This window comes from Sus scrofa, chromosome 12 (genome assembly GCF_054392235.1).
Source record: "Sus scrofa isolate SSC_HxYL_T2T_F1_AM1 chromosome 12, Sscrofa_HxYL_maternal_Yorkshire_Landrace_v2.0, whole genome shotgun sequence".
Classification (NCBI taxonomy): domain Eukaryota; kingdom Metazoa; phylum Chordata; class Mammalia; order Artiodactyla; family Suidae; genus Sus; species Sus scrofa.
The window spans coordinates 22276973-22304716 of NC_139394.1; the positions used below are offsets into that span (position 1 = coordinate 22276973).

General features: G+C 38.9%; 1 protein-coding gene across 2 annotated transcripts; it reads left to right on the forward strand.

Annotated features, from left to right (window-relative positions):
* TOP2A (DNA topoisomerase II alpha) lies at nucleotides 1–27181 on the forward strand. Of its 2 annotated transcripts, NM_213884.1 has the most exon segments (35): nucleotides 27–183; nucleotides 1101–1256; nucleotides 1465–1555; nucleotides 1860–1923; nucleotides 3195–3340; nucleotides 3531–3628; nucleotides 4023–4235; nucleotides 4557–4730; nucleotides 4890–4991; nucleotides 5096–5233; nucleotides 6828–6966; nucleotides 8287–8444; nucleotides 8754–8879; nucleotides 9188–9298; nucleotides 9443–9548; nucleotides 9638–9747; nucleotides 10311–10403; nucleotides 11068–11182; nucleotides 11286–11407; nucleotides 13006–13154; nucleotides 16025–16256; nucleotides 16408–16542; nucleotides 16656–16856; nucleotides 17035–17230; nucleotides 18661–18752; nucleotides 18842–19006; nucleotides 19127–19210; nucleotides 20449–20631; nucleotides 20925–21015; nucleotides 23352–23504; nucleotides 23751–23874; nucleotides 23991–24034; nucleotides 24426–24566; nucleotides 25513–25712; nucleotides 26076–27181. In NM_213884.1, coding segments are annotated over 35 exon segments (4602 nt in total). In that variant the 5' UTR covers nucleotides 27–162; the 3' UTR covers nucleotides 26205–27181.
* Nucleotides 27182–27744: the final 563 nt, after the last annotated feature.

Here is a 27744-nt window from a genome sequence, read left to right on the forward strand (position 1 = left end):
GGCTCTTCTGGTTTGGGCGGGCTGGCTGAAGGTTCAAACGGAGGGGCAGCTCTCTCCTAACCGACGATCGTCTGTGGAGAAGCGGCTAGCTTCCCGACCATCTCGAGGGTCCTGCCGGTTTAGTCGCTCGCAGAGTTGTCGAGCCCCTTCACGACCGTCACCATGGAGGTGTCGCCACTTCAGGTACAGCTCGTGGAAGGGGGCGCGTCGCGGATCCTCAGCGCGGCCTGGCATCAATCCTGCTGCCTGTGAGAGGGGGAGGTGCCTCGGCTGCGGTCCCGACGCCGCGGGCTCGGCGCCGGCGTTCCGCATGGGCCCGGGTCCCCTGGGCTCGGCGCGATCGCGAAGAGGCTGAGACCCCTTTGTGGTGCTAATAGTGAAGTAACATCAGCTAAACGGGTGTGGCGTTGTGTTTTCACTGTTTCTAGAGAACGCGAGTCAATTGGTCCTGGAGTCGGTGGTGGGATAATGGGCCGCGTGGGGCTTTATGCAGCGCGGACAGATGCTTTCCTCATCTACCCTCGGGCTGAAAATGGGATTGGACCTCCCTGACCTGGGGAGGCGCTGGACAAGGCACGGGGTTCCCACTCCGGAGCCCGAGTGCTCAAAATATGCCCCTCCTGTGTTCAAGACGTTAATGTGCCTAAAGGGTGGACTCCATGGTTCGGTCCCGGGTTTCGGCACCAAAAAAAAAAAAAAAAAAAAAGGTGGACTCCATAGCGTCCCAAACTGCTGCTGAAGGAGAATCTCTTACGTGCCTGGGACCCAGTAGACCCTCAGTCAATAGGTGCAGAGTAGATGAAAGAAGGGGGTGTGTTCTATGGATGGCATCTAAGATGTGAACGCATTTCCGTGTCAGATAGTTACGCTGGGCTAGAGAACATGCCCATTTAAGCTGACACCCAGGAACCTGGCTGCAGATAACTTAAACCACCACGTTTGTACACAAACGATGTCAACACCACCCACACCTCCTCAAAACGTGTGATTTGTCATGGTGTGTGTAAGCAGATCATTGTGGTAGGTGTTTTGTGAACAGTTTCTGATAAACCTGTGATTCAAAATCGCTTTTCTTCAATCTTTTTTTTTTTAATTGCCAGCCTGTAAATGAAAATATGCAAGTCAACAAAACAAAGAAAAATGAAGAGGCTAAGAAAAGATTGTCTATAGAAAGAATCTATCAAAAGAAAACACAGTTGGAACACATTTTGCTCCGCCCAGACACCTACATTGGCTCTGTGGAATCAGTGACCCAGGTAAAACCAAGCGAATTAGATGTAGTTACTAAGTAGTTGAGATATGTCCTTGTCCAGATTAACTGCCTATACTTCATATACTTTGTTACTGGAACTGTCCTAAGAGATCATACGTATTGTAGTACATAGTCCAGAAGGCTTTACAGTAATCAGGATGATAGAATAAATATATGGTAAAGATAACCATATTTCTTTGCCTTATTTTTAGCAAATGTGGGTTTATGATGAAGACATTGGCATTAACTATAGGGAAGTCACTTTTGTTCCTGGTTTGTACAAAATCTTCGATGAGATTCTAGGTGAGTAAATTCCTTCATATAAATATTTACTGGTCAGATCTTTCCTAAGAAGTGATATTCCCAGCAAACCCTCCATAGCCAGGCCTCCTATCATTTCAAACAATAGTTGGCAAAGGTGAGGCAGTCTACTAAAGTCTAGGAAGTTGACTTCTTTCCTAGAAACTGTACTATGAATGAAAATTGCTAACTTAACACCTCATTAATCTTACTCTTGCGCAATCCGAGATTTTTTTCTTTCTATATCTTAATGTTTTTAAAAATACTTTAATTTTTTTTACCAAATGTGTGTTTTATTTCTTTTTAGTCAATGCTGCAGACAACAAGCAAAGAGACCCCAAAATGTCTTGTATTAGAGTCACAATTGACCCGTAAGTCTCTTGCTTATTTTTATAGCTCATTGTTCCTGCTAGTTGTATTTACTTTGATTTGTAGTAAAGTTGGCCCTTTTTTTAGATGAAAGTCTGCCCAAGTGCAGAAAGGTAGAATGCTAAAATGAATGCCTAACATCTAGATGCAACAGTTATCAATCTTTGTCATATTCGCCGCATTTATATTTTTTCTGAACCATTTCAAAATAAATTACAGACATTATGATACGTCATCCCTAAATACTTCAGTAAGCATCTCCAATAATTGTATTCTGGAGTCCATAGCTTTCACTTTTTCTCATGATGCTATTCAAATAATAAGCCAGCAGGTGGTGATAGAGAATAATCTGATCTGACACTTCTGCTTGGAAAAATGTCCCTTTGTGGGTGGTCAAGGTGTGGTTTCATCTTTTTTATTAGGCTGATCAGTTATAACATAAATGATACTTTAGGCTCTTTTGGGGAAATATAAGTGTTAGTGGTGTACTTCAGTGCTCCTGAGGACTAGCTGAGGACATACTCTAAAAAATGTTAAGTTCTCTTGCGGTACAGCCGGTTAAGGATCCAGCATTGTCACTGCAAGGGCTTTTGGTTGCTTTGGTGTGCTGTTGATCCCTGGCCAGGGAACTTCTGTGTGCTGCAGGAGCAGCCAAAAAGAAAAAAAAACCGTCAAGCTAATTTTAATTAGTCTTTTTTGTAGTTAATACTATTTGTAATAGGAACCATAGTGTGTCAGGTTATAACTAAAATATAGTCTTGTGAGAATTAACTAAGTGATAAGTAAGTCCAAATAAATGTGTAGCATTTTATTAGCAAGCAGAGAAGTTTACAATGGATAATGCCCTTTCATATTTGTTTTGCAATGTGCTTTGTTGGGTGGGAAAGCTAAGGGAGCTGGGACAGCACAGATGATCCTCTTAAAAGTAGTATAATAATATTATTTCCAAGTTTTGTCCTTTTCTTTCCATTGGACATAAATCACTTCCCTTTGTTTACCTTAACATTTTAAAATTTCATATTTTTTCAACATTATCAGTGTCTGCTCAGGTGTTGGAAAGGGATTCGTTTTTTTTTCCCCTCATGGCTCCTGTTTCAGGAGTGTTAGGAACTAAGCATTCTGAATTTCAGAAGGTGTACATGAAAAAGAGTCACAAAGAAACTGAAACTTGTGAATTCACGTATTTTAGAAATAATATTATTTAAATATAAAAATATTAAACACTAATTTAACATCTGTTTAAAAAAAATTTTTTTCTATCTTCTTTTCTTAGGGAAAACAATTTAATTAGTATATGGAATAATGGAAAAGGAATTCCTGTTGTTGAACACAAAGTTGAGAAGATGTATGTCCCAGCTCTCATCTTTGGACAGCTCCTAACTTCTAGTAACTATGATGATGAAGAAAAGAAAGTAACAGGTTAGAGTATTGAGGAAAATAAAGAACATATTTGTTGCTGAAGAAATACATCTTTTAAATGACTCTGTGGCATAGAGGTTAAAAGTGTGGGAATAAATCTCTATAATTGAATAGCATTGCCAATGATTATGACACAAAGCTGTTTAAGAGATAATAACAATTAAATAGTACTTCATATGTATTTGCCCAGGTGGTCGAAATGGCTATGGAGCCAAACTGTGTAACATATTCAGTACCAAATTTACTGTGGAAACAGCCAGTAGAGAATATAAGAAAATGTTCAAACAGGCAAGTAAATGGGTGTCTTGTGCCTTGATTATGAATTGTACTATAGCAGTTTATAGTGGCAAAAATGGCTTAATTTAACATAATGTATGTTATTAAATCATGAGAAATTATTCATAAACATATATTTGGTTGTGTTGGGGGTTTTTTTGTTTTGTTTTGTTTTTTAGGGCTTGTAAATTTGTGTTATTTGGTATTAGTTTATGAACTTAGTTGATTTTTCTTTTTCCTTTGGCTGCCCCCTATGGCATGCGGAAATTCCTGGACTGGGGATCGAACCTGAGCCACAGCAGTAACCCAAACCACTGCAGTAACAACGCCAGATCCTTAACCCACTTCGTCACAGGAGAACTCTGATATTACCGGAATTTTTAATCCCTATTCTTTATTTCCATAGACGTGGATGGATAACATGGGGAGAGCTGGTGAGATGGAACTGAAGCCCTTTAATGGAGAAGATTATACGTGTATTACCTTCCACCCTGATTTGTCTAAGTTTAAAATGCAAAGCCTAGACAAAGATATTGTTGCACTTATGGTTAGAAGAGCATATGATATTGCTGGATCCACTAAAGATGTCAAGGTCTTTCTGAATGGAAATAAGCTTCCAGTAAGTATGAGCAATGTTTGTGATCATTGTCAAAGGTAGTGTTTTTTTGTTTGTTTGTTTCCTCCTATTTTTTTTTTTGAGACTTCCTCAGATGTGTTCCTGTAAAGAAAACAGTATACCATGTTTTTTTAGTTAGCTCAGTTTAAACTCACTGAAATCTTTCTCAAAGAATCTCCTAAGAAATCCTCTTATGTCCATTATGACCATCCTCTTAATGCCCATCCGTGAACACCCTTTCATTGATTTTGAAAAATCTTTATAGTCTGCTTTTTAATTTACTTTAAAAAATTTTTTAAACCATTATTTTTAATTCTTGTTTAGGTAAAAGGATTCCGTAGCTATGTAGATTTGTATTTGAAGGATAAGGTTGATGAAACTGGCAATCCATTGAAAATTATCCATGAACAAGTAAACCACAGATGGGAAGTGTGTTTAACAATGAGTGAAAAGGGCTTTCAGCAAATTAGCTTTGTCAACAGCATTGCTACCTCCAAGGTAATTTTATTTTTGAATTATTAATTACAGTTTATCATTATGTATAAGCATTATCATTTTTAATATAGAAAAGGAACGAGAATGGCTACTTCAGCATAAAGTTTCATTGTTATTATTTTGAGGATAATGAATTTACAATTTGGTATTTTTCCTCTTTAGGGTGGCAGACATGTTGATTATGTAGCTGATCAGATTGTGGCTAAACTTGTTGATGTTGTAAAGAAGAAAAACAAGGGCGGTGTTGCAGTAAAAGCACATCAGGTACGATGTACCAGTGTTCTTTTGCTAAAGTCAAGGAAGAAGAGAAAGACTATAAATAAAGCATGAGTAAGTTTTTAGTGATTTACTATCAACTTTTACCACAGGTTAAGAATCACATGTGGATTTTTGTGAATGCCTTAATTGAAAACCCAACCTTTGACTCCCAGACAAAGGAGAATATGACTTTACAAGTCAAGAGCTTTGGATCAACATGCCAACTGAGTGAAAAATTCATCAAAGCTGTGAGTACCAAGAGGGAAATTAAAAATAGAAGCACCTTGCTTTATTTTCCATTGCCCTTCTCATCTCTGCAGAAAAAAAAAGATTCCTCCCACGTCTTATTCTGAAAAGGAAATAAAAAAACAACTCTTCCTTGGCCCTTAATTACCATCTATATGCCATCTATATTTCCCCATTGCATATCACCAGTTTAGATCACTTCTGAACTTAGCTCATCTAATTCCTTGCCAATCGATGAATGCCGAAAGTTGCTTTCACGGGACACATCCAAAACTGAATTAGTTCTCTCCATACTCACTGAGCTCTATACAAGGAACTCTTTCACCCCTAAAAAGCAAAACTATTTCCTGTTTAGTAAAAATCCTCAACAAACCACTAGATTTCATAAATCTAAATCCAAAGTTCTTCATTTGGCTTATAAAACCCTGCCATTTCCAACCTCATCTCTGTACCATTTTCCTATGTTATCTGAGCTCCATTCTTACGGATTTTTTTTTTTTTTTTTTTTTTTTTTTGTCTTTTAGGGCCACACCCATGGCATATGGAGGTTCCCAGGCTAGAGGTCCAATTGGACCTGTAGCTGCCATCCTACACCAGGGCCACAGCAACATAGGATCTGAGCCATATCTGCGACCTATACCACAGCTCACAGCAATGCCATATCCTTAACCCACTAAGCGAGGCCAGGGATCGAACCCATAACTTCATGGTTCCTAGTCAGATTCGTTTCTGCTGCACCACAATGGGAACTCCCTGTGTTTGTTTGTTTGTTTTTTCCTACAGGCTTTAAATTACTCAGGGGAGTTCCCATTGTAGTACAGTAGAAACGAATCTGACCAGTATCCATGAGGATGAGGGTTCAATTCCTGGCCTTGCTCAGTGGGTTAAGGATCCAGCATTGCTGTGAGCTGTGGTGTAGGTCCCAGACATGGCTCAGATCCCAAGTTGCTGTGGCTTTGGCGTAGGCCTGCAGCTGCAACTCCAGTTTAACCCCTAGCCTGGGAACTTCCATATGCCAAGGGTGCTGCTAAAAAGCCAAAAAAAAAAAAAACACTCAGAAACATGGTATTCTTCCCCCTCTTCAGGCTTTTTCATATGCTAGTTTTTTTGCCTGAAATGCTTTTCACCTGGCTAACTACTTTAAGTCTTAAATGTCATTTGCCTTCTATTTCTACTCCTTCCCCTAACTAAGTTTGTCCCAGTACAACACTGGACACACCTCACTAAATATAACATGCTTTTCACTTACCCATAATACTTATCATGCTTGTAACTTTTTATTTTCTCTGTCTTCCTCCTTGTATACTAAACACCTAGAGAACAAGAACCATGTTTAATTTGTTACAAGATCTCAAACATGTAGCTCAGTATCTGGCACAATATAAGTATGTAGTCAGTAAATATTTGCTGAGTGAATAAACGCAAAGGAACCCGTTCCATCAGTGGTGATAACCTAAGACAGGACGAAGTGCCACCCTCTAGCCATTATTTTTCTACTTCTTTTCATCTTTAAAGTATTTTTATTTTTATGGGGGCTCATTTGTAGTCTCAATTTCTGATAAAACTCTTCCCTAAGATGAATTTTCTCATTTTCAGGCAATTGGCTGTGGTATTGTAGAAAGCATCCTAAACTGGGTGAAATTTAAGGCCCAAGTCCAGTTAAACAAGAAATGTTCAGCTGTAAAACATAACAGAATCAAAGGAATTCCCAAACTTGATGATGCCAATGATGCAGGTATAAATTTAATAATGTTTCTAAACTTTAAATCTCTTAGTTCAGTTATTTGTTTTACTCATTAACAGTGTACTGTGGTATCTTCCCTTGACAATTAATATCCAGAAGAATATTTGTACTTTGTTAAAAAGCAACCAATCCCCTGTTAATGAACATTTAAGTCATGTTCACTCTTTAGCTGTTATAAATAATGTTGAGATGATTATTTTGGGGGTATAAAACAAGAATGTTAGGAGTTTCCACTGTAACACAACAGGATAGGCGGCATCTCTGTAGCGCCAGGATGAGGGTTCAGCTTCCTGTGGGCACAGTGGGCTAAAGGATCCGGCATTGCTGTAGCCACAGGTTTCAACTGTGGCTCGGATCTGATCCCTGGCCTGGGAACTCCATATGCCAGTGCGGGACAGCCAAAAAAGAAAAAAATAAAACAAGAATGTTTAGAATACAGTGATCTATTACTTAATGTAGAAGAGAAAAAAAGTCATCTCGACCATCTTAGGTTCCTGGTTGTCTCTGAAAATTAAACTGAAAAAAGCAAGTGAATTTATTAAGTATAGTTTCATGTGACACCAGAACATTTATAAAGAAATGAAGACCTAAAGAAATGGTTAAACCTAAGTGTTTTATGCTAGCTTCGACAAAGAATGGAAAGTTGTGGAAATATATGATAGGACAAAGATTATAAGCGAAATAGAATAAACTTAGGGAAAATTAGCAAGGCTAAGATTCAGATTCTTGACCCTCAATCTTGGATTAGAATGTCCCTTTCTTTGTGGTATAAGGAGGTTACCTCCTACATGAGGGTGGCATGTCCTAAACCCCATCATCAACAAAAATATTAAATGTAAGACTTCCCGTTGTGGCACAGTGGGAATGAACCCAACTGGTATCCATGAGGATGTGGGTTCAATCCCTGGCCCAGCTCAGTGGGTTAAGTATCCAGCGTTGCTGTGAGCTGTGGTGTAGGATGCAGATGTGGCTTAGATCCTGTGTGGCTGAGGCATAGGCTGGCAGCTGCAGCTCTGATTCAACCCCTAGCCTGAGAACTTCCATATGCAGCCCTAAAAAACAAAAATATAACACTAATAACGTAATATAATCAAACCAGTGTTTAGCAGCAAGATAATTGTCGTGAGAGATTTATCTAAGAAACTAAGGCTTTATTAAGAATTTTAGCTAAAATATGTATCTAATTACTTAGCTCCATTTTACCCCAAGCCAATTTGTTATGAATTATAAATTATTTTCGTTTTATCACGTATCTGAGTTAGTGTATTCGAGGTTGAACTAAATGTGTTAATATCAATTTGTTTATTTTAGGGGGCCGAAATTCCACTGAGTGTACGCTTATCCTGACAGAGGGAGACTCAGCCAAAACTTTGGCAGTTTCAGGCCTTGGTGTGGTTGGGAGAGACAAATACGGAGTTTTCCCTCTTAGGGGAAAAATACTCAATGTTCGAGAAGCTTCTCATAAACAGGTAGAATATAAAAAAACTATCTTTAGAATCTCAATCTAGTTCTGTAATGCAGGACTTCATGCTCATATTTCATTCTCTCATTGAGTGTTCTGAAATATATCTTAGTTGTTATTTTAGGAAATTAGGTACATTGTAGCATATCTTAACAGATCTTTCTGACTTACTGAAGTATAGGCTAATAACAAAATATTAGAGTTCAAGAAAACCCAAGCAACATATACTATTTTATTTCTCTCTTTTTTTAGAGTTTATAAACAAAATATTACCTTTTTTTTTTTTTTTTTTTTTTTTGCTGTATATCCATTTCAGATAATGGAAAATGCTGAAATTAACAACATAATCAAGATTGTGGGTCTTCAATACAAGAAAAACTATGAAGATGAAGATTCATTGAAGACTCTACGTTATGGGAAGATAATGATTATGACAGATCAGGTCAGATTTGTTTAAGATGATTAAATTAAACCTGTCTTATTATTGCATTACTTTCCTGCCCTGAAAGAAAATAATTAACCTGAAGCTGTATTCATTACCTTTAATTCATATCTAATCAGATATATTATGTTTATATTACGTGTATATTAAATGTACAGTTTAAGTGTGTCTGAATTTGATAGCCATTTTTTTAAATACCGATAGAAAAAATTTTGACAAATTATCTGTACATCCTTCGTAATTTTATTTATTTATTTATTTTAGTTTCTAAGCAATTCTTTTGTATTTTGGCTTTCCAAATATTTCAGGACCAAGACGGTTCCCATATCAAAGGCTTGCTGATTAACTTTATCCATCATAACTGGCCCTCTCTTCTGCGACATCGTTTCCTGGAGGAATTTATCACTCCCATTGTAAAGGTATACTAACTTCTAAGATTACATAATGGATATTTTAAGGCCCTGCTCCTCAACCCTAGATACACATATAACCCCAGTGGTATATGGTGGTATGCAGGGACCCCAGCAGTATAGAAACCCACAGCAATATGTTTTGTACCTTAGGTATCTAAAAACAAGCAAGAAATGGCTTTCTATAGCCTTCCTGAATTTGAAGAATGGAAGAGTTCTACACCAAATCATAAAAAATGGAAAGTCAAATACTACAAAGGTTTGTAATGAAACTCATAGAGCGTCTCGTTTTGTTATATACCATGGCGCAAGATTATATGGAATAGCTTGCTTTTCTTGCTTTTGTAGGTTTGGGTACCAGCACATCAAAAGAAGCTAAAGAATACTTTGCAGATATGAAAAGACATCGTATCCAATTCAAATATTCCGGTCCTGAAGATGATGCTGCAATCAGCCTGGTGAGTTTGAGTTATATTTCACACATACATTCTGGTTATAGAGATCAATGCTTTAACTGGTCATTTCAAACATTTAAATTTTCACGTAATAAAATATAGAGTAGAGGAGTTCCCATCGTGGTGCAGCAGAAACGAATCCAGGTTCAATCCCTGGTCTTGCTCAGTGGGTTAAGGATCCCCACTGAGGTTGCAGGTTCAATCCCTGGCCTTGCTCAGTGGGTTAAGGATCTGGCGTTGCTGTGAGCTGTGGTGTAGGCTGCAGATGCGGCTTGGATCTGGCATTGCTATGGCTGTGGCGTAGGCTAGCAGCTGTAGCTCCGATTAGACCCCTAGCCTAGGAACCTTCATATGCTGCGAGTGCAGCCCTAAAAAGACAGAAAAGCCAAAAAAAAATATATATATATAGAGAGAGAGAGTAGAATGTTTTCAGTAATCATATTCCAGAGAAAGGAGACATATATTTTAGAAAACTGAGATTTTGTTGTTTATTAGTTAATTTCTTATAGAAGAAATAACTTGGAACCTGTCTACCAGTGACATCTTTTTCATCTTCTAATTTGCAGGCCTTTAGCAAAAAACAGATAGATGATCGAAAGGAATGGTTAACGCATTTCATGGAAGATAGACGGCAACGAAAGTTACTTGGCCTTCCTGAGGTACAAAAAAATTTTTTAATATAGCCCACGAAATGTACTATTTATTGACCTTTTAGAATTGACAGAGCAAATTAAAATTAATAGTTATTTCACTAGAAATGTTAATAATAGATAACTGTATATCCTTATTTAGACACCTGCATAAATGTGTTAAACCTGAAAGAAACTAGAAAGTTAATGCATTTTTTTTCTAATTGTGCAGCAGTTAAATTCGCTTTGTCTTTAAAACATATAAAATACTTTTCATAAATCTTTATTTTTGAGGGATTTAAGAATTATCATGGAGAGAGTTCCCATTGTGGCTCAGTGGAAATGAATCTAACTAGCATCCATGAGGATGCAAGTTCGATCCCTGGCCTTGCTCAGTGGGTTAAGGATCCAGTGTTGCCATGGGCTGTGGTGTGAGTCACAGATGTGGCTCGGATCTGGCATTGCTGCGGCTGTGGTGTAGGCCAGCAGCTCTGATTCAACCCCTAGCCTGGGAACCTCCATATGCTGCGGCTGCAGCCCTAAAAAGACAAAAAGACCAAAAAAAGAAAATTTTTTTTTCATGGAAATAACAGTGCTAAGGAATGCCTTTGTTTTATTTTTGTCTTAATCGTTGTTATGACCAGTGATATTTTTTATTTTTAACTAGATCATGTAACACTCTTTGGTTTCTCAGGATTACTTGTATGGGCAAACTACCACATATCTGACATACAATGACTTCATAAACAAGGAACTTATCCTGTTCTCAAATTCTGATAATGAGAGATCTATCCCATCCATGGTGGATGGTGAGTTTCAATTTATTGGTCTATTTTTATTATAACATGGAAATCAATGCCCAGAAATGGTTAAATTGAGGATATTAATATTTACACTTCTTTCGTTTTGAAGGTTTGAAACCGGGACAGAGAAAAGTTTTGTTTACATGTTTCAAACGAAATGACAAGCGAGAAGTGAAGGTGGCCCAGTTAGCTGGGTCAGTAGCTGAGATGTCCTCTTATCATCATGGTGAGGTAAATACATAATCCATAATGTTTCCAGAAAGCATTATAGCAGAAATACCTGCAAAGTCAGTCTCCAAACAGTTGGTGAAAATATAAGCTGGTATATCCATAGTGGAGAGCAATTTGGTGAAAACTATCAAACTGTAAAATGTGCTTATTTTTTGACCTTACAAATCTATTTATAAAAATAATATAAGGATACTATAATCAAAAGACATGCAAGGATCTATATTCAAAAGTGTTTAATAATGTTTGCTGTAACTTTGTTATGCCACAATTTAGACATGAAAAATGTCCATCAATTGGAACATTACTATAAATTGTGACACATCTATACATGGGATCAGATTTACTTAAGTAAATCTATGTGTGCTAACACTGAAGAATGTCCACGTTCTATTGTCAGGTGAGGGAATAAAGGAGGCAGAATAATACTTGAAGGATGTGCTCCAAATTGTTAACTTTGGTTATCCCTAGGAATTGGAAAGGGCAACTTTCCAGTTTTTCATATATGTCTGAATTGATTTTGTACAAACATACATATTGGTTTTGTTTTTGTTTGTTTGTTTACTTGCTTTTCCAGGGCCGTGCCTGTGGCACACGGAAGTCTGTGGGTTAGGGGTCGACTCAGAGCTGCAGCTGCCGGCCTGCACCACAGCTCACAGTAGCGCCGGAGACTTAACCCACTGGGCAAAGCCAAAGATCAAACCCACATTCTCACGGATACTAGTGGTGTTTGTTACCACTGAACCACAATGGGAACTCCTACATATTCATTTTTTAATTTTGTGATTGAAGTTGCTTTTTTTGCATTGATGTAAAACAATTTTAAAGAATTAGGTTGCCTGTAAGTTTCTAGAACTTTAAAGGTAATGATTGCCTTGCTTGTTGCTTTCAATCAAAATATAGCAGCTAGGAGTTCCTGCTATGGCACAATGGTATTGGTGGTGTCTTGGGACACAGGTTCGGTCCCCAGCCTAGCACAGTGGGTTAAGGAATCCAGCATTGCCACAGCTGCGACTTAGGTTGCAAGTGTGGCTTGAATCTGATCCCTGGCCCAGGAACTCTATATGCCGTGGGGTAGCTAAAAAAGAAAAAAATTAAAAATATATACATGGGCTACTCAGTAAATGTTCACACAGTAAACATTTGTTGAATGCTTACCATCTACCAAGTGTACAAAGATAAATCATATGTTTGCTACCTTTAAGGAGTTAAAATCACAGTTTAACCATATGACTATCTCTTTCTCTCTCTCTCTCTCTCACACATACAAAATGGTAGAATAGAGTGATACATGCTAGAATAGAAATGAGCAAAATGTTTTAACACAAAGAAGGAAATATTTCATTCTGCTGAGGGTGAAGAGAAGAGCTATGCCTTTAAGGTTGAGTCAGATGATAAAAACCATGTAAGGCAAGAGCCCAGAGCTTGGAGACAGAAGTCTTGGGTTTAGATACTACTTCTGTTATGTTTTCATATGTAAAAAGCCAATAAAGATCTACATTTCATAAAATCTTACAGGAGTATAGTGAGGCATAGTCATAATCAGACAGTTATTATTAAAAGCCTACAGATAAGATTAATGAATCTTTTTTCCCCCCCAGATGTCACTTATGATGACCATTATCAATTTGGCTCAGAATTTTGTGGGTAGCAATAATCTGAACCTCTTACAGCCCATTGGTCAGTTTGGTACCAGGTTGCATGGTGGCAAGGATTCTGCTAGTCCTCGATACATCTTCACAATGCTCAGGTGGGTATGCTTCCAATTTTCAGTGAATTGCCATTTCCAATTTTGAAGTATTATGACATTTAGTTGACCAAAAATTTTTAAATTCAGTTAATCAGAAAATATGTCTTTGTTGCAGATGCTCGGATATTAATTTTTTTTTGTCTTTTTTTGGTCTTTTTTTTGCTATTTCTTGGGCCGCTCCCACGGCATATGGAGGTTCCCAGGCTAGGGGTCGAGTCGGAGCTGTAGCTGCTGGCCTACGCCAGAGCCACAGCAACGCGGGATCCGAGCCGCGTCTGCAACCTACACCACAGCTCACGGCAACGCCGGATCGTTAACCCACTGAGCAAGCACAGGGACCAAACCCGCAACCTCATGGTTCCTAGTTGGATTCGTTAACCACTGCGCCATGACAGGAACTCCCGGATATTAATTTTTTTAAATGAATTTATTAAAGTTTAATATGCTACTCTTTTCAATGAGCAGAAAGTCAAAATTCCATTTCAGTTTGATAGCTTGAACTTTGTGTCTCTTAGAAGTATTGTTTCCTTGGCAGATTATAAATAGCTTTTTTTGTTTGCTTTGTTTTTTGGTTTTGGTTTGTAGTTTTTTTGTTCTGTGATTTTTTGGTGGGTTTGTTGTTGTTGTTGTGGGCCATACCCGCAGCATGCAGAAGTTCCCAGGCCAGGGATCCTGTGCCGCTGCAGTGGCAGTGCCTAGTTCTTAACCTGCTGAGCCACATGGGAACTCCAAATCATAAAATTTTTTTACTCCCATTTCTTATATTTTCTTCTCTTTTTCTCCTATGAAGCTGTGGTTGTTAACCAGGGTAGACTTTGCCTTTCAGGGGACATGTAGTAATATCTGGAGACATTTTTGATTGTCATGACCAGGGGAGCCACAGAACTGGCATCTAGTGGGCAGAGGCCAGGGATATTGCTAAACGCTCTGTAATGCAGAGGACAGCACCCTTCATCTGACCCAAGATGTCAGTAGTACCAAGGTTGAGAAACCCATCTGTAGAGTTTGAGTCTGAATAAAAAACAACTTGATTCTTCTTAAACACAAGTTTGAAATTTTACTTCCTTTACAAGTCTATGGAATGTACATTATGAATGGTCAGTTTTCAGCTGTCATTCAACCTTTCAACAGCATAGGATACAGTTAATCATTCATCTTTAAAACTCTTTGTTCTTTGTCCTCCAAGACACCAGACTGTTAGTTCTCTTCCCTCTTAGTCTTCTTTGCTGGCTCCTACTCATCTCCCCATACCAGCCTGCCCCAGGGCTTTGTCATCAGATCTCTTTCCACTGACTATACTGCCCTCCTATCTGTGGATCATACCTCATACATCCAGTCCCATAGCTCCAGCCCTGGCCTCTAAATATATATGTATATATTTGTTTTTTGTTCTTTTGTTTTTTAGGGCTATACCTGCAGCAAATGGAAGTTCCCAATCTAGAGGACAAATCAGAGCTGCAGCTGCCAGCTTACGCCACAGCCACAGCAATGAGATCCAAGCCATGTCTGTGACATACACCACAGCTCACAGCAACACCGGATCCTTAACCCCCTGAGAAGGCTAAGGATTGAACCTGCATTCTCATGGATACTAGTGGGGTCTGTTGAGCCACAACGGGAACTCCAGCCTCTAAATTTTCTGTACAGCCTCCCTCCCAACATGTACTTCTTGGATGTCTAATAAGTATTTCAAACATAAGTCCAAAATCACATCCTTAATATTCCTGGCTCAGTAAATGAATGGCATGCCATCCTTCTGGGAGTTCCCATTGTGGCATAGCAGAAACAAATCTGACTAGTATCCCAGAGGATGTGGGTTCGATTCCTGGTCTCAATCAGTGGGTCAGGATCCAGTGTTTCTGTGAGCTGTAGTGTAGGTCACAGACTTGGCTCAGCTCCTGCATTGCTCTGGCTGTGGTGTAAGCCAGGGGCTGCGGCTCTGATTCAACCCCTAGCCTGGGAACTTCCATATGCCATGTGTATGGCCCTAAAAAGCAAAAAAAAAAAAAAAAAAAAGAATGTCATCCTTCTAATTCTCAGGCTAAAAACTTAGAGTTGCCTTTGACTCCTTTCCTCCACACTGTATCCAATTCATCAACAAATCTTATGGGCTCTGCATTGGAAAAATGCTAAGCCACCCCATTCACTTTATTCATATGGAGCGTCACAGTCTATCATCTTTCTTTGTTTTGGCAGCCGATTAATTTTTTTGAATAGGTTACTCTGATTCAGAGCCTTTCAACTTCTTCACTCAGAGAAAAACTAAAGCCCTATTTTAGCAAACCAGGCCCTGTGCTTCCACTCACCAAATCTTTTGATTCCTTTTCATACTGTCTTGGCTCCAAACACACCTGGCTTCTTTGCCTATAGTGAGACATGCCAAGCATACTTCTTCAGGGCCTCTGACTAATTGGGACCTCTGCTTGCAATAAATACTTTTTCTTCAGTTACCCACATGGCTCTTTCTCTGTTTCTTCTCTGCTCAAATGTTATCCTATCAGAAGGTACCTACCATTCCTTAGGACCCTCTGGAGCTGAGGTTGTGGGGGAAGCGCTGGGACAATCTTAGCTAATTTATTTTTCTATGTTAGCATTTACCCCACACCACCTGACAAAGTGTCCATTCATTGGCTATCTCTCTGTACTAGAATATCTCCTTGTACTGAGCTCCTTGAAGGCTGGGACTTTATATATTCAGTGCCTGGCATGTAGAAGGCACTCAATAAATATTAATAAATGAATACTAGTCAGCATGTTAAAGTCAAGGCAGTTTTCATGTATGCATCTGAGATAACACATGTCATGTTCTTTCCATGAAAGTTGTGTCAAAGCCAATGTTTTTTTAAAATAACATTCTTTGTTTTCTTTAGTCCTTTGGCTCGGTTGTTATTTCCACCAAAAGATGATCACACATTGAAGTTTTTATATGATGACAACCAACGTGTTGAACCTGAATGGTACATTCCTATTATACCCATGGTGCTGATAAATGGCGCTGAAGGAATTGGTACTGGGTGGTCCTGCAAAATCCCCAACTTTGATGTTCGTGAAGTTGTGAACAACATCAGACTGTTGATGGATGGAGAAGAACCTTTGCCAATGGTAGCTATTCAGTTCAGCAGATGATATATTTAAAGAGAACACCAATGTAAAATTTATTTCATGCTTTAATGTTAGATTTATTGTTTAGTGCTATTTTGATTTCTGCTTTTTAGTAGCACATTCAGAAAACATTCTTTTTTAAAATATTTAGCTTCCAAGTTACAAGAACTTCAAAGGTACTATCGAAGAGCTGGCTCCAAATCAGTATGTGATTAGTGGTGAAGTGGCTATTCTTAATTCCACAACTATTGAAATCTCCGAGCTTCCCATCAGAACATGGACCCAGGTAATTATGGGTTTATTTTTTGAGATCAGGGAAACAATTTTTGTATTAATGTTTGTTGAATGTTCAGGAGCTTGTGTTTTAGAAACTTACGAAATGCTTCTTTCTTTCTTTAGACGTATAAGGAGCAGGTTCTAGAGCCCATGTTGAATGGCACTGAGAAGACACCCCCTCTCATAACAGATTATAGGGAGTACCACACAGACACCACTGTGAAGTTTGTTGTGAAGATGACTGAAGAAAAACTGGCAGAGGCAGAGAGAGTCGGACTACACAAAGTCTTCAAGCTGCAAACCAGTCTCACATGCAACTCTATGGTGTGTCTTGTTTTATGAGAAATACATGTTTCCATTTGTATTAACAAATAATATGTATTTTTTAAAGGGTATCTTAGTCTACTTTTATATTTTCAAAGAATAAAATAATTTCTCTTAAATGATTAAAGCTTAGCCAATTTACCTATTTGTTGGCACTAATCTTGTTTTTCTTTTCTAGGTGCTTTTTGATCATGTAGGCTGTTTAAAGAAATACGACACAGTGTTGGATATTCTAAGAGACTTCTTTGAACTCAGGCTTAAATATTATGGATTAAGAAAAGAATGGCTTCTGGGAATGCTTGGTGCTGAATCTGCTAAACTGAACAATCAGGCTCGCTTTATCTTAGAGAAAATAGATGGCAAAATAATCATTGGTATGTTTTTAGAACAATAACTGCCTGTACTAAAATTATAATCATGCTTAACTTCCTTTAAACATTTTTAGTAAGAGTAATGGTGGGGAGGGAGGGCAAAATCCATTTAGTTCTGCTGTCTGCATATAAGCCTTTCTTTCAAATACCTAATTAAGCATTTAGAGTTTGAAAGAGATAGCTTTTCCTAGATTGAGCATCTTTAGAAATCAAGATTTAGTTAGCCTTTAAACAGGAAGAGAATAAAGAGCTAGAAGAGGTCCCTGAAAAAGTCCCGTGTCTTAAAAGCACCTATGTCAGAGTTTAAGTAACCAGGAGGAAAATAATTTTGACTAAAGCTGGAAGGTTAAAAGAAATGGCTCAACTCTGGCCGGGGCTAAGAAAGCCAGATAACTTTGGCTTATAGTATTAAATCCCAAAGCATGACAACATGAATGAGTAGTGATCACAGGATTTTTTTTTTTTTTTTTGTCTTTTTGCCTTTTCTTGAGCCGCTCCCGCAGCATATGGAGGTTCCCAGGCTAGGGGTCTAATCAGAACTGTAGCCACCAGCCTACGCCAGAGCCACAGCAACGCAGGATCACAGCTGCGTCTGCGACCCACACCACATCTCACGACAACACCAGATCTTTAACCCACTGAGCAAGGCCAGGGATCAAACCCGAATCTTTGTGGATACTAGTTGGGTTCTTGACACAATGAGCCACAACGGGAACTCCCTGCGTGGATTTTTTTAAATACGGTAACAGTGCTGTATTAGTCCCCTGATTTCACAGATGATTTTGCTTAAGACAAAGCTAAAATGAGTAATCTTGAATATGACTCATAGAAAAATAAAAGGTAAAGATTATACTTAGTTGACTGAAATTTAGGAAATAATAGGGACTGTCCAGCCTTCTTGAGGAATAAAAACAGAGGGGCTAAAACTGTGACCTATGTCAAGTTAATTGAAAGGTGGTACTCCGAACCTCATTCTGTTATAGCTAGTGACTTTCAATATCCCCCAAAGTCTAACAAATTGACTGTAGTAGACATTGGAAGAGGGGTACTATAGAAAACAGGGAACAAATGCATTATAGAGGACCATAATCAAGAGAAATCAATGTTTGGATGGGGATGGGTGGCATTAAAAACTCACCCACTTTATAAAGACCAGGGAATATAACTGAAGTCAATAACAGTCTAAGGGTTTTGATTGTCTTCTGTTGCCATTGGATCACAGCCTCATGTATGGTTTGACTGCCCCCTTGTGGTAATTTACATTTGTCAGTGGTTTAGAGAGAAGACTTGGTTATCCACTAGAATGTACAAATTTATGCAAGAGGACAGTTTAATTTCCAGTTTTAATCTTTTGACCTAATGTTGTAAATCCTTATCCCTTTTCTAAAATATTGCTTAAAACCATTATCTCTGTTCATATTTGTTTTAAATAGAAAACAAGCCTAAGAAAGAATTAATTAAAGTTCTGATTCAGAGGGGATATGACTCGGATCCTGTGAAGGCTTGGAAAGAAGCCCAGCAAAAGGTAATGTGGTTAGCGTTTTCTGTGTTGTTAAAGTCTAATGTCTGTGTTTCACATTTTCTATTAAAGCTACATTTTAATTCCTCCTGTAGGTTCCAGATGAAGAAGAAAATGAAGAAAGTGACAATGAAAAGGAAGCTGACAAGAGTGACTCTGTAGCAGATTCTGGACCAACCTTCAACTACCTTCTTGATATGCCTCTTTGGTATCTAACCAAGGAAAAGAAAGATGAACTGTGCAAACTAAGAAATGAAAAAGTGAGTTGATGGATGGTACACATTGCTTAGTTGTATTCTAGCAGTGAAAGTAAATTGTGTGCTTTATGAAAATGCTGTTTATACACATAAATTAACTCTTTAATTTTCTAACTTATAAAGGAGCAAGAACTAGAAACATTAAAGAGAAAGAGTCCATCAGATTTGTGGAAAGAAGACTTGGCTGCTTTTATTGAAGAGCTGGAGGTGTGTAGTTTATAACACCCATGTTATGGAGTTCCCGTCGTGGCGCAGTGGTTAATGAATCCAACTAGGAACCATGAGGTTGCGGGTTCGGTCCCTGCCCTTGCTCAGTGAATTAACGGTCCGGCATTGCCGTGAGCTGTGGTGTAGGTTGCAGACGCGGCTCGGATCCCGCGTTGCTATGGCTCTGGAGTAGGCCGGCAGCTACAGCTCCGATTCAACCCCTAGCCTGGGAACCTCCATATGCCTCGGGAGCGGCCCAAGAAATAGCAACAACAACAACAACAACAAAAGACAAAAAGACAAAAAAAAAAAAAAAAAGGAGGCAAGAGGAAACATTGCAAGATAACATAAAATAATAGATTGTTAGGAACTAGTTAGAATAAAGTAAATGATGCCAGGAAACATTCTGGCTAGAAGTTTTTGGACAAAGAAGAGAAAGGGCAGGAGTTGATTTTTTGACCTATTGGGACTGAGGAGATAAAGAGAATTTAAATTCTGGATAGAAGAACACCAACCCAGTCCCTCCAAGTAAACCTAAAAAGGGCAAAGACAGTTTCCTTCAGGGTTAGCTAATTGGTAGTTTCAGAAGATCCCTTGTTACCAAAATTGCTAATATTGTTTGTTCTTCAACATCTTAACATAAGAAAAGGTATTTTAGGAGTTCCCTTGTGGCCCAGCAGGTTTAGAATCTGGTGCTGTTACTAGCAGCTCAGGTTGCTGCTGAGGCCGGGAGTTTGATTCCCTGGCCCGGGAACTTCCACATGCTATGGATAAGACCAAAAGGAAAAAGTATTTCACAAACTAAGCGAAAAGGCTTGATGTACAGATTTATATTATTGCACTTCAGTTTGGAGTCTGACTTGTAATCAGTCGATTGGCTTAGTGTGCATTAGTGGAATCACATTCTTATTTCTTATTTGAGTTTACAAATATGTATACATGTACGTATGTATTTTATCCTCAATCTAGTACCCCATTTTATCCTCAAAGGTTAAATAGTAGAATCATGTGTAGAACCCCATCTTCTATCTCCAACATTTTTCAAAGTGTGCCTTAATTATAACTTCACTATTGTTGGTGGTATACTTTATAGAACAGCTTATCACAAATGTATCTTAAAATGTAATAAATCGAAATTGGTTGAGTCATTGCCTTTTATTCTGTCTCTCTAAAGCAGCATTGATGCTGTAATGTCTTTATTAGCTTATAAATTGCTTTCTCACATCAACCTTTTGTAGGCTGTTGAAGCAAAGGAAAAACAAGATGAACAAATAGGACTTCCTGGGAAAGGGGGAAAAGCAAAGGGGAAAAAAACACAAATGGCAGAAGTTTTGCCTTCTCCATGTGGAAAAAGAGTCATCCCCCGAGTGACTGTAGAGATGAAAGCAGAGGCAGAGAAGAAAATCAAAAAGAAAATCAAGGTAATACTCTTGAACGCATTATCCATAAAATACCTTAAGCATTTAACTGAGCTAATTATAAAATTTCCAATCCCATAGTTTTGAATTTATCAAACTAATAATAACTCCTTTCTTATGAGCCTGATTTTTTTAATGTTTAAGTATCTTGAAAAAGTCATACTCTTACCTTTATTCTGAGCTCTTAACTAAAATGGAAAGGAAAAAAAAAAAATCACTCTTTGACCAGATATATATTTGACCTTACATTATTCCAAATAATAAGATGGCAGAACTTGGCCATTTTTGTCTTTTAGAGTGAAAATACTGAAGGAAGCCCTCAAGAGGATGGGATGGAAGTAGAGGGTCTAAAACAGAGACTGGAGAAGAAACAGAAAAGAGAACCAGGTATTAAAACATGTCGAGGAAAATGGTATAGAATTGAGATGAAATTCTGTTTGTTACCTAGTACATTCCACATAGATGTTCATTGAGTTCTTGCTGAGTAACGTCAGGAAGGGCTGTGTCTGAAGTGTACTTGAACCTCCCTAATGTTGTCCTTGGAATTTGATTTATTTTGGAAGAGATCATTTTGTAATGAAATACCTCATTAGAATCTAAAGAAAATGCTCAGTTTATTAGATTTCACTTTCCAGCCAAATAGGAGGTTTGAAAATATGTATATTCCTATATAAAGCTTCTTGCAGGCAGTGCCCACATCTTAGTCACGTTATATTGTCTGGAGAGTTCAATACCATGCTTTGGATATTATCTAACACTCACTCAGTAAATTAAACAGATTATGCCTTTACTGAGTATCTACTTTTTTTTTTTTTTTTTAACATCTTCGTTGAGATATTCACATACCAAATTTACCCATTTAAACTGTTCCATTGAGGGAGTTCCTGTCATTTCTCAGCTTTGGAGCTGGCTGACAAGGTGGGAAAACAGAAAAATGAGTTGGAGACCTGGGGGTTCCCGTCTTGGTTCAGTGGTAACGAATCAGACTAGAAACCATGAAGATGCATGTTCGATCCCTGGCCCCACTCAGTGGGTTAAGGATCCACCGTTGCCGTGAATTGTGTAGGTCACAGATGTGGCTCGGTTTCTGTGTTGCTGTGGCTGTGGTGTAGGCCAGCGGCTACAGCTCCAATTCAACCCCTAGCCTGGGAGCCTCCATATGCCGAGGGTGCAGCCCTAAAAGACAAAAAGAAAGAAAGAAAGAAAGGAAAGAAGGTGAAGCAATACATACTAACTCTTGTGGAGATTTAGAGCAAGGTGAGATGTCAGTGTGGATACATGTAGATTATAGAGGCTTTGTGAAAGGTGTAAAACTTAGTTAGAGTCGTAAATATTGGGTAAGATTTAGGTTTTCCAGATTAGGAGAAGGAAAATAGTCATATAATGTATAGAGGACAATGAGAAGGGCCCCCCCCCTCCTGCAAGAGAATGGGAAGGTTTATACTGGAAAGCAGTTGAACAAGATTAAGGAGGGTTACCAAGTTGTTGGAGGAGGATAATAAGATTGGATTCAACTAAGAAATATGGAATAGATACTGACTAGAATATGAAGAAAGGACTATACAGACCAACAAGGAGACAGTCCTCCTCATCTTTGGGCCTCGATAAAGGAAATAAATAGCAAAGGGTGGGTGGGAGAGACATGTGGGGAAAAGAATTAACAAGACTTAATGACTTTAAACTTCTTACTCAGCCATTAAATGCCCCCCAAGGTTTGGTCCTCGCCATTTTCCCTTTGAATTGTCTCCATTGCCTTGACTTCTACAATAACCTTCTATTGATCTTGCACCTTTTTTTTTTTTTTGTCTTTTTGCCATTTCTTGGGCCGCTCCCGCAGCATATGGAGGTTCCCAGGTTAGGGGTCCGAATCGGAGCTGTAGCCGCCGGCCTATACCAGGGCCACAGCAACTCAGGATCCGAGCCGCGTCTTCGACCTACAGCTCACGGCAACACCGGATCGTTAACCCACTGAGCAAGGGCAGGGATCCAACCCACAACCTCATGGTTCTTGGTCGGATTCGTCAGCCACTGCGCCACGACGGGAACTCCCTGATCTTGCACCTATTTTTTATTTTTCCTTTTATGTCTGCACCTGTGACATACAGGAGTTCGCAGGCTAGGGGTCAAATTGGAGCTGCAGCTACCAGCCCATGCCACAGCCACAGCAATGCCAGATCCGAGCCATATCTGCAGCCTACACTGCAGCTTGCAGAAAAGCCAGATCCTTGACCCACTGAGCGAGGCCAGAGATCAGACCAGCATCCTCATGGATACTAGTCGGGTTCTTAACCCCAACAGGAACTAAATCCTTAATAAGACCAGCCACTCTCCCCCAGACTTCTGTTTTCCAGCCATAATGGATTTCTTTCAGTTTCCTAAATGCACTATGTTTTCTCACAGGGCTTTGTACATGAACTAGAATGTTTCATCATCTGTCTCCTTTTAGCTAGTTACCTATTTAAACTTCACATCTCAGCTCAAGCATCTCTTTCTTGGAAAAGCCCTACATACCCTATGTAAACACACTATTTATTTATAGGATTAGATGACGAAGCTATAAGCTCCACAGGAAGAGGGACTACGTCCATTTCTGTTCACCATTGTTCACCATTGTATTCACCATCGTGTTCACCACTGAGTACCAGCACAGAGCTCAATAACTGTTTGGAGGATGGATGGGTGATAGATAGATGGTGTGGATAATTCCTATCTCCCTGTTCCAGGTACCAAGACAAAGAAACAAACTACTTTGCCATTTAAACCAATTAAGAAAGCAAAGAAGAGAAACCCCTGGTCTGATTCAGAATCAGATATAAGCAGTGATGAAAGTAATTTCAATGTCCCTCCACGAGAAAAAGAGCCACGGAGAGCAGCAGGTAAGGAAAACTGAAGAACAGGCTGCATATGTTGAAAGATTTGAATAGTCAATGTATTTCAGGGCAGTTAATCCCAGAAATTGCTGCAATCATATTAAATTTCTCATAGCAGCAATTATATTAAATTTTTGAGAAACTAAAACATCTTTTAGAAAAGCTTATGATCTTCACAAATTGTTATATTAGTCTATGGATTAAATACTTCTATTATCCTCTTTGATTCTTTGTATATGTATATTTTAATAGCGAAAACCAAATTCACAGTGGACTTGGATTCAGATGAAGATTTCTCAGATGCTGATGAAAAAACTCGAGATGAAGATTTTGTTCCATCAGATACTAGTCCACAAAAGGCCGAAACTTCCCCTAAGTAAGTATTCTCTCTATTACGGATTTTATCATGTTTGTTTACAGTAGCAGATGGTATGTTCTTTGTTCTTTGACACATTTAGAATTGTTATCAGGATGTTAATTTTTTTTTTCTAGACATACTAACAAAGAACCGAAGCCACAGAAAAGTACCCCATCAGGTAAGTATTTAGGCAAAAACAGACATCTGCTCGACCGGCACACTCATGTCCAACGGGCTTCCCATCCAGACTACGTTATCCACGTCCTTCCTTTGAGAATATATGTGTGTTCTTGCTAGCATTACATTGATGTTGTTAGGTTTAGATTTGTACATAAATCTCTTCTACATTTAATATACTAAAAGTGATGTGCTTGCTAGGTATTAGAGATACAAAAAAATAATTATTTGCTGACGAAGAAGCCAGAAATTAGAACGAAGTTATGAGTTTTAAATACTCCAGAAGAGACTATTTAAGACTTAGTGTTTAACTAGGAATTCAGAGCAGGGACAAAAGCAGTAAACAGATTTTCACATGTTGCTCAGATGACTCTTTTCCTTCCTATTTGAAGTCTCAGACTTTGACGCCGACGATGCCAAGGATAATGTACCGCCTTCTCCAAGCTCTCCGGTTGCTGATTTCCCAGCTGTAACTGAAACTATAAAACCTGTTTCTAAGAAGAACGTGACAGTGAAGAAGACAGCAGCAAAAAGTGAGCCTAAATCTTTGAGATGGGCTAATATTGGGATTAACTAACCGGCTACTACAAGTCAATTTCAATTTTTTATTTTGTTATTGAAACTAAGCCTTTTTCAAATGAAAACAAATCTTTAGGTCTTTAGTATCAAAATTGCTAGTCAAAAGGTTTAAAAATAGCATGTTTCTTAAAACATTAAGCATTATCTTAGCTTATTTCTATGATGATAGGCCTTACAAACAGTTGCAAATGTTTAACATGAAGCTTAGACCTACAAAAAAAATCCTATTAGGAATTCCCATTGTGGTTCACTGAGTTAAGAACCCGAACATTGTGTCTGTGAGGATGCAAATTCGATCCCCGACCTCACTCAGTGGGTTAAGGATTTGGCATTGTCATGAGTTATAGACATGGCAGAGGAGGCTCAGCTCCAGTGTCGCCCGTGACTGTGGTGTAGGCCAGCAGCTGCAGCTCCAGTGTGACCTGGGAACTTCCGTATGCCATGCGTGTGGCCCTAAAAAATCAGATTAAGAATAACTTTGGGAGTTCCCATCGTGGCGTGGCGCAGTGGTTAACGAATCCGACTAGGAACCATGAGGTTGCAGGTTCAGTCCCTGCCCTTGCTCAGTGGGTTAACGATCCGCCGTTGCCATGAGCTGTGGTGTAGGTTGCAGACGCGGCTCGGATCCCGCGTTGCTCTGGCTCTGGCGTAGGCCGGTGGCTACAGCTCCAATTAGACCCCTAGCCTGGGAACCTCCATATGCTGCAGGAGCGGCCCAAGAAATAGCAAAAAAAAAAAAAAGAATAACTTTGATTCTCTAATATAGTTTCACCTCTATTAGGTTGTCTTTTCCTATGGTAAACATAAGCAGTCAGCAGGGTGCTGAACAAAGTTCAGTGCCAGCAATTCCCCACAGTTCATCTACGACTGGCCATGATCAATGTCTGTGTTGATTTGCAGGTCAGTCTTCCACCTCTACTACAGGCGCCAAAAAAAGGGCTGCACCGAAAGGAGCCAAAAAGGATCCAGACTTGGATTCTGATGTCTCTAAAAAGCCTAATCCCCCCAAACCTAAGGGTCGCCGCAAAAGGAAGCCATCCACTTCTGATGATTCCGACTCTAATTTCGAGAAAATGATTTCTAAAGCAGTCACAAGCAAGGTATTTATCCTAGTCAGTCCCTTTGCTGTAGATGTTTTGAAACACATGACCAAGCTTTGCTCCTAATAATTTGGCACATTTTTAAGAAAATAAATTTTAATCTCATAATCCATTATGCCTTTTACTCGATGTGGTGTAGCTGTAAAAAGTTAAATGTGCAGATAATTAGTCAACGAGGGAGTTGCCTTGGATCTTCTTCTAACTATTTATTAAAAGATAATAGCAAAAAGACAAAAAAAAAACTAAAATAAAATAAAAGATAATAGACAAGTCCTTGAGTTATAGTCTGTCAAAACATTTCTTGCATTGACTTTCTGCTGTCAGGTTGACACTGTGCAAATTACTTGAGCTTTTCTTTTCTAGAAACCCAAGGGGGAGAGCGATGACTTCCATCTGGACTTAGACTTGGCTGTGGCTTCTCGGGCAAAATCTGGACGGACCAAGAAGCCAATTAAGTACCTTGAAGAATCAGATGAAGATGATCTGTTTTAAGATGTGAGGTGATTCTTTTAAGTAATGGCCTCTTTGAGCCCAAGACTGGTTTTAAAGTTACCTGAACCTCTTAATCTCCTCCCCTGCGAGTTGAGTTTGGGGAAGGTAACTGAACTCAGAACCACAAAGTGAAGTGTGTAGAACCCAAGTGGCCCTTAATGTTTCTAATACTGTCTAAGTCGTGACTGTCTTGTGGGCGTTGTTTTCTTCTCTGCTTTGTGTATGTACTGAGTCTGTTTTCCTTTTAAATCTGATTTTAAGTTTTTCTGGCCTCCAGAGATCGTTCTATGGTCACTTCAGCATAATGTATTTTGACCATTCATTAAGCTAAACTTAGAGCATTTTGACCTAAAAGTTTCTACTCTGCCTACATTCAGTAAATATGAGATTAGGCATGATTAAATCTCTATTTTATCTTAGTTGTGTAGATAATTTTCCATTAGATAGACTTTATGTAGTTCCAATATCAAATATTCCTCTCAGCCTTTTATCTGCTGAATTTTTGTTTAAGCAGTGAAAATTGTTCATGTTCTTTGCATCCATCTGAATATCAACAGAAGCTGAGCAAAAACCATGACTGTGTCTACAGAACCTCAACACAGTCAACAGGATGAAGAAATTTAGACCATAACGTAGATTATCTCAATTCTTGACTTAACCCCTCTGGCTGCCTGAGTCTGAATGTCCCCAAGAACAAAATTTCTAGGCGGCGCTAGATCACAGGGAGTGGGGACAACATTCACTCCAGAGATCTTACATATTACGTTGATGCCAAACCGAGCCGTGAACTAACTGTTCTATCCATTTTGAGAAATCTCCAGATTTTCCACTTGTCAACTTTTTTAAGACCTTCCTGTATTTGTTACATGTGTGTGACCTGAGTGGTATTATCAATGTTTTTGTAAATATTTACTATGTTTTTCTATTCAGCTTAATTCCAACAATTTTGTACTTTAATAAAATGTTGTGAACATCTCAACCCATGATTCTTGCCCATCTTTTTCCCCCTGCAGTATACCCTTTCTTTATCTAAAATATATACCTCTTGGAGTTCCCGTCATGGCTCAGTGGTTAACGAATTTGACTAGGAACCATGAGGTTGCGGGTTCGATCCCTGGCCTCCCTCAGTGGGTTAAGGACTAGAAAAGACAAAAAAATAAAAATAAAATATATACCTCTTGACTATTCACTGTAAAATAGTTTGGGGGACCATTCTGATCACTTTCTAATGTGCCCGACAGCTCTTGGCCAAAGTGAAAGGTCTGAGAGATCAACACCATGACCTAATCGTGGGCCAACCAGGTTTTTCCTGGGATTTTAAACATAGGTACTAAAGTCATCTCCTTAACACTCCAAAGGCCTTGGCCCTACATCAATAAATAGTTATAAATGTAAACTTTTTTTTGGCCACACCTGCAGCATGCAGAAATTCCCAGGCCAGGAGTTCCCCATGTGGTGCAGTGGAAACAAATCTGACTAGTATCCATGAGGATGTGGGCTTGATCCCTAGCCTTGCTTCGAGGATTAAGGATTCAGTGTT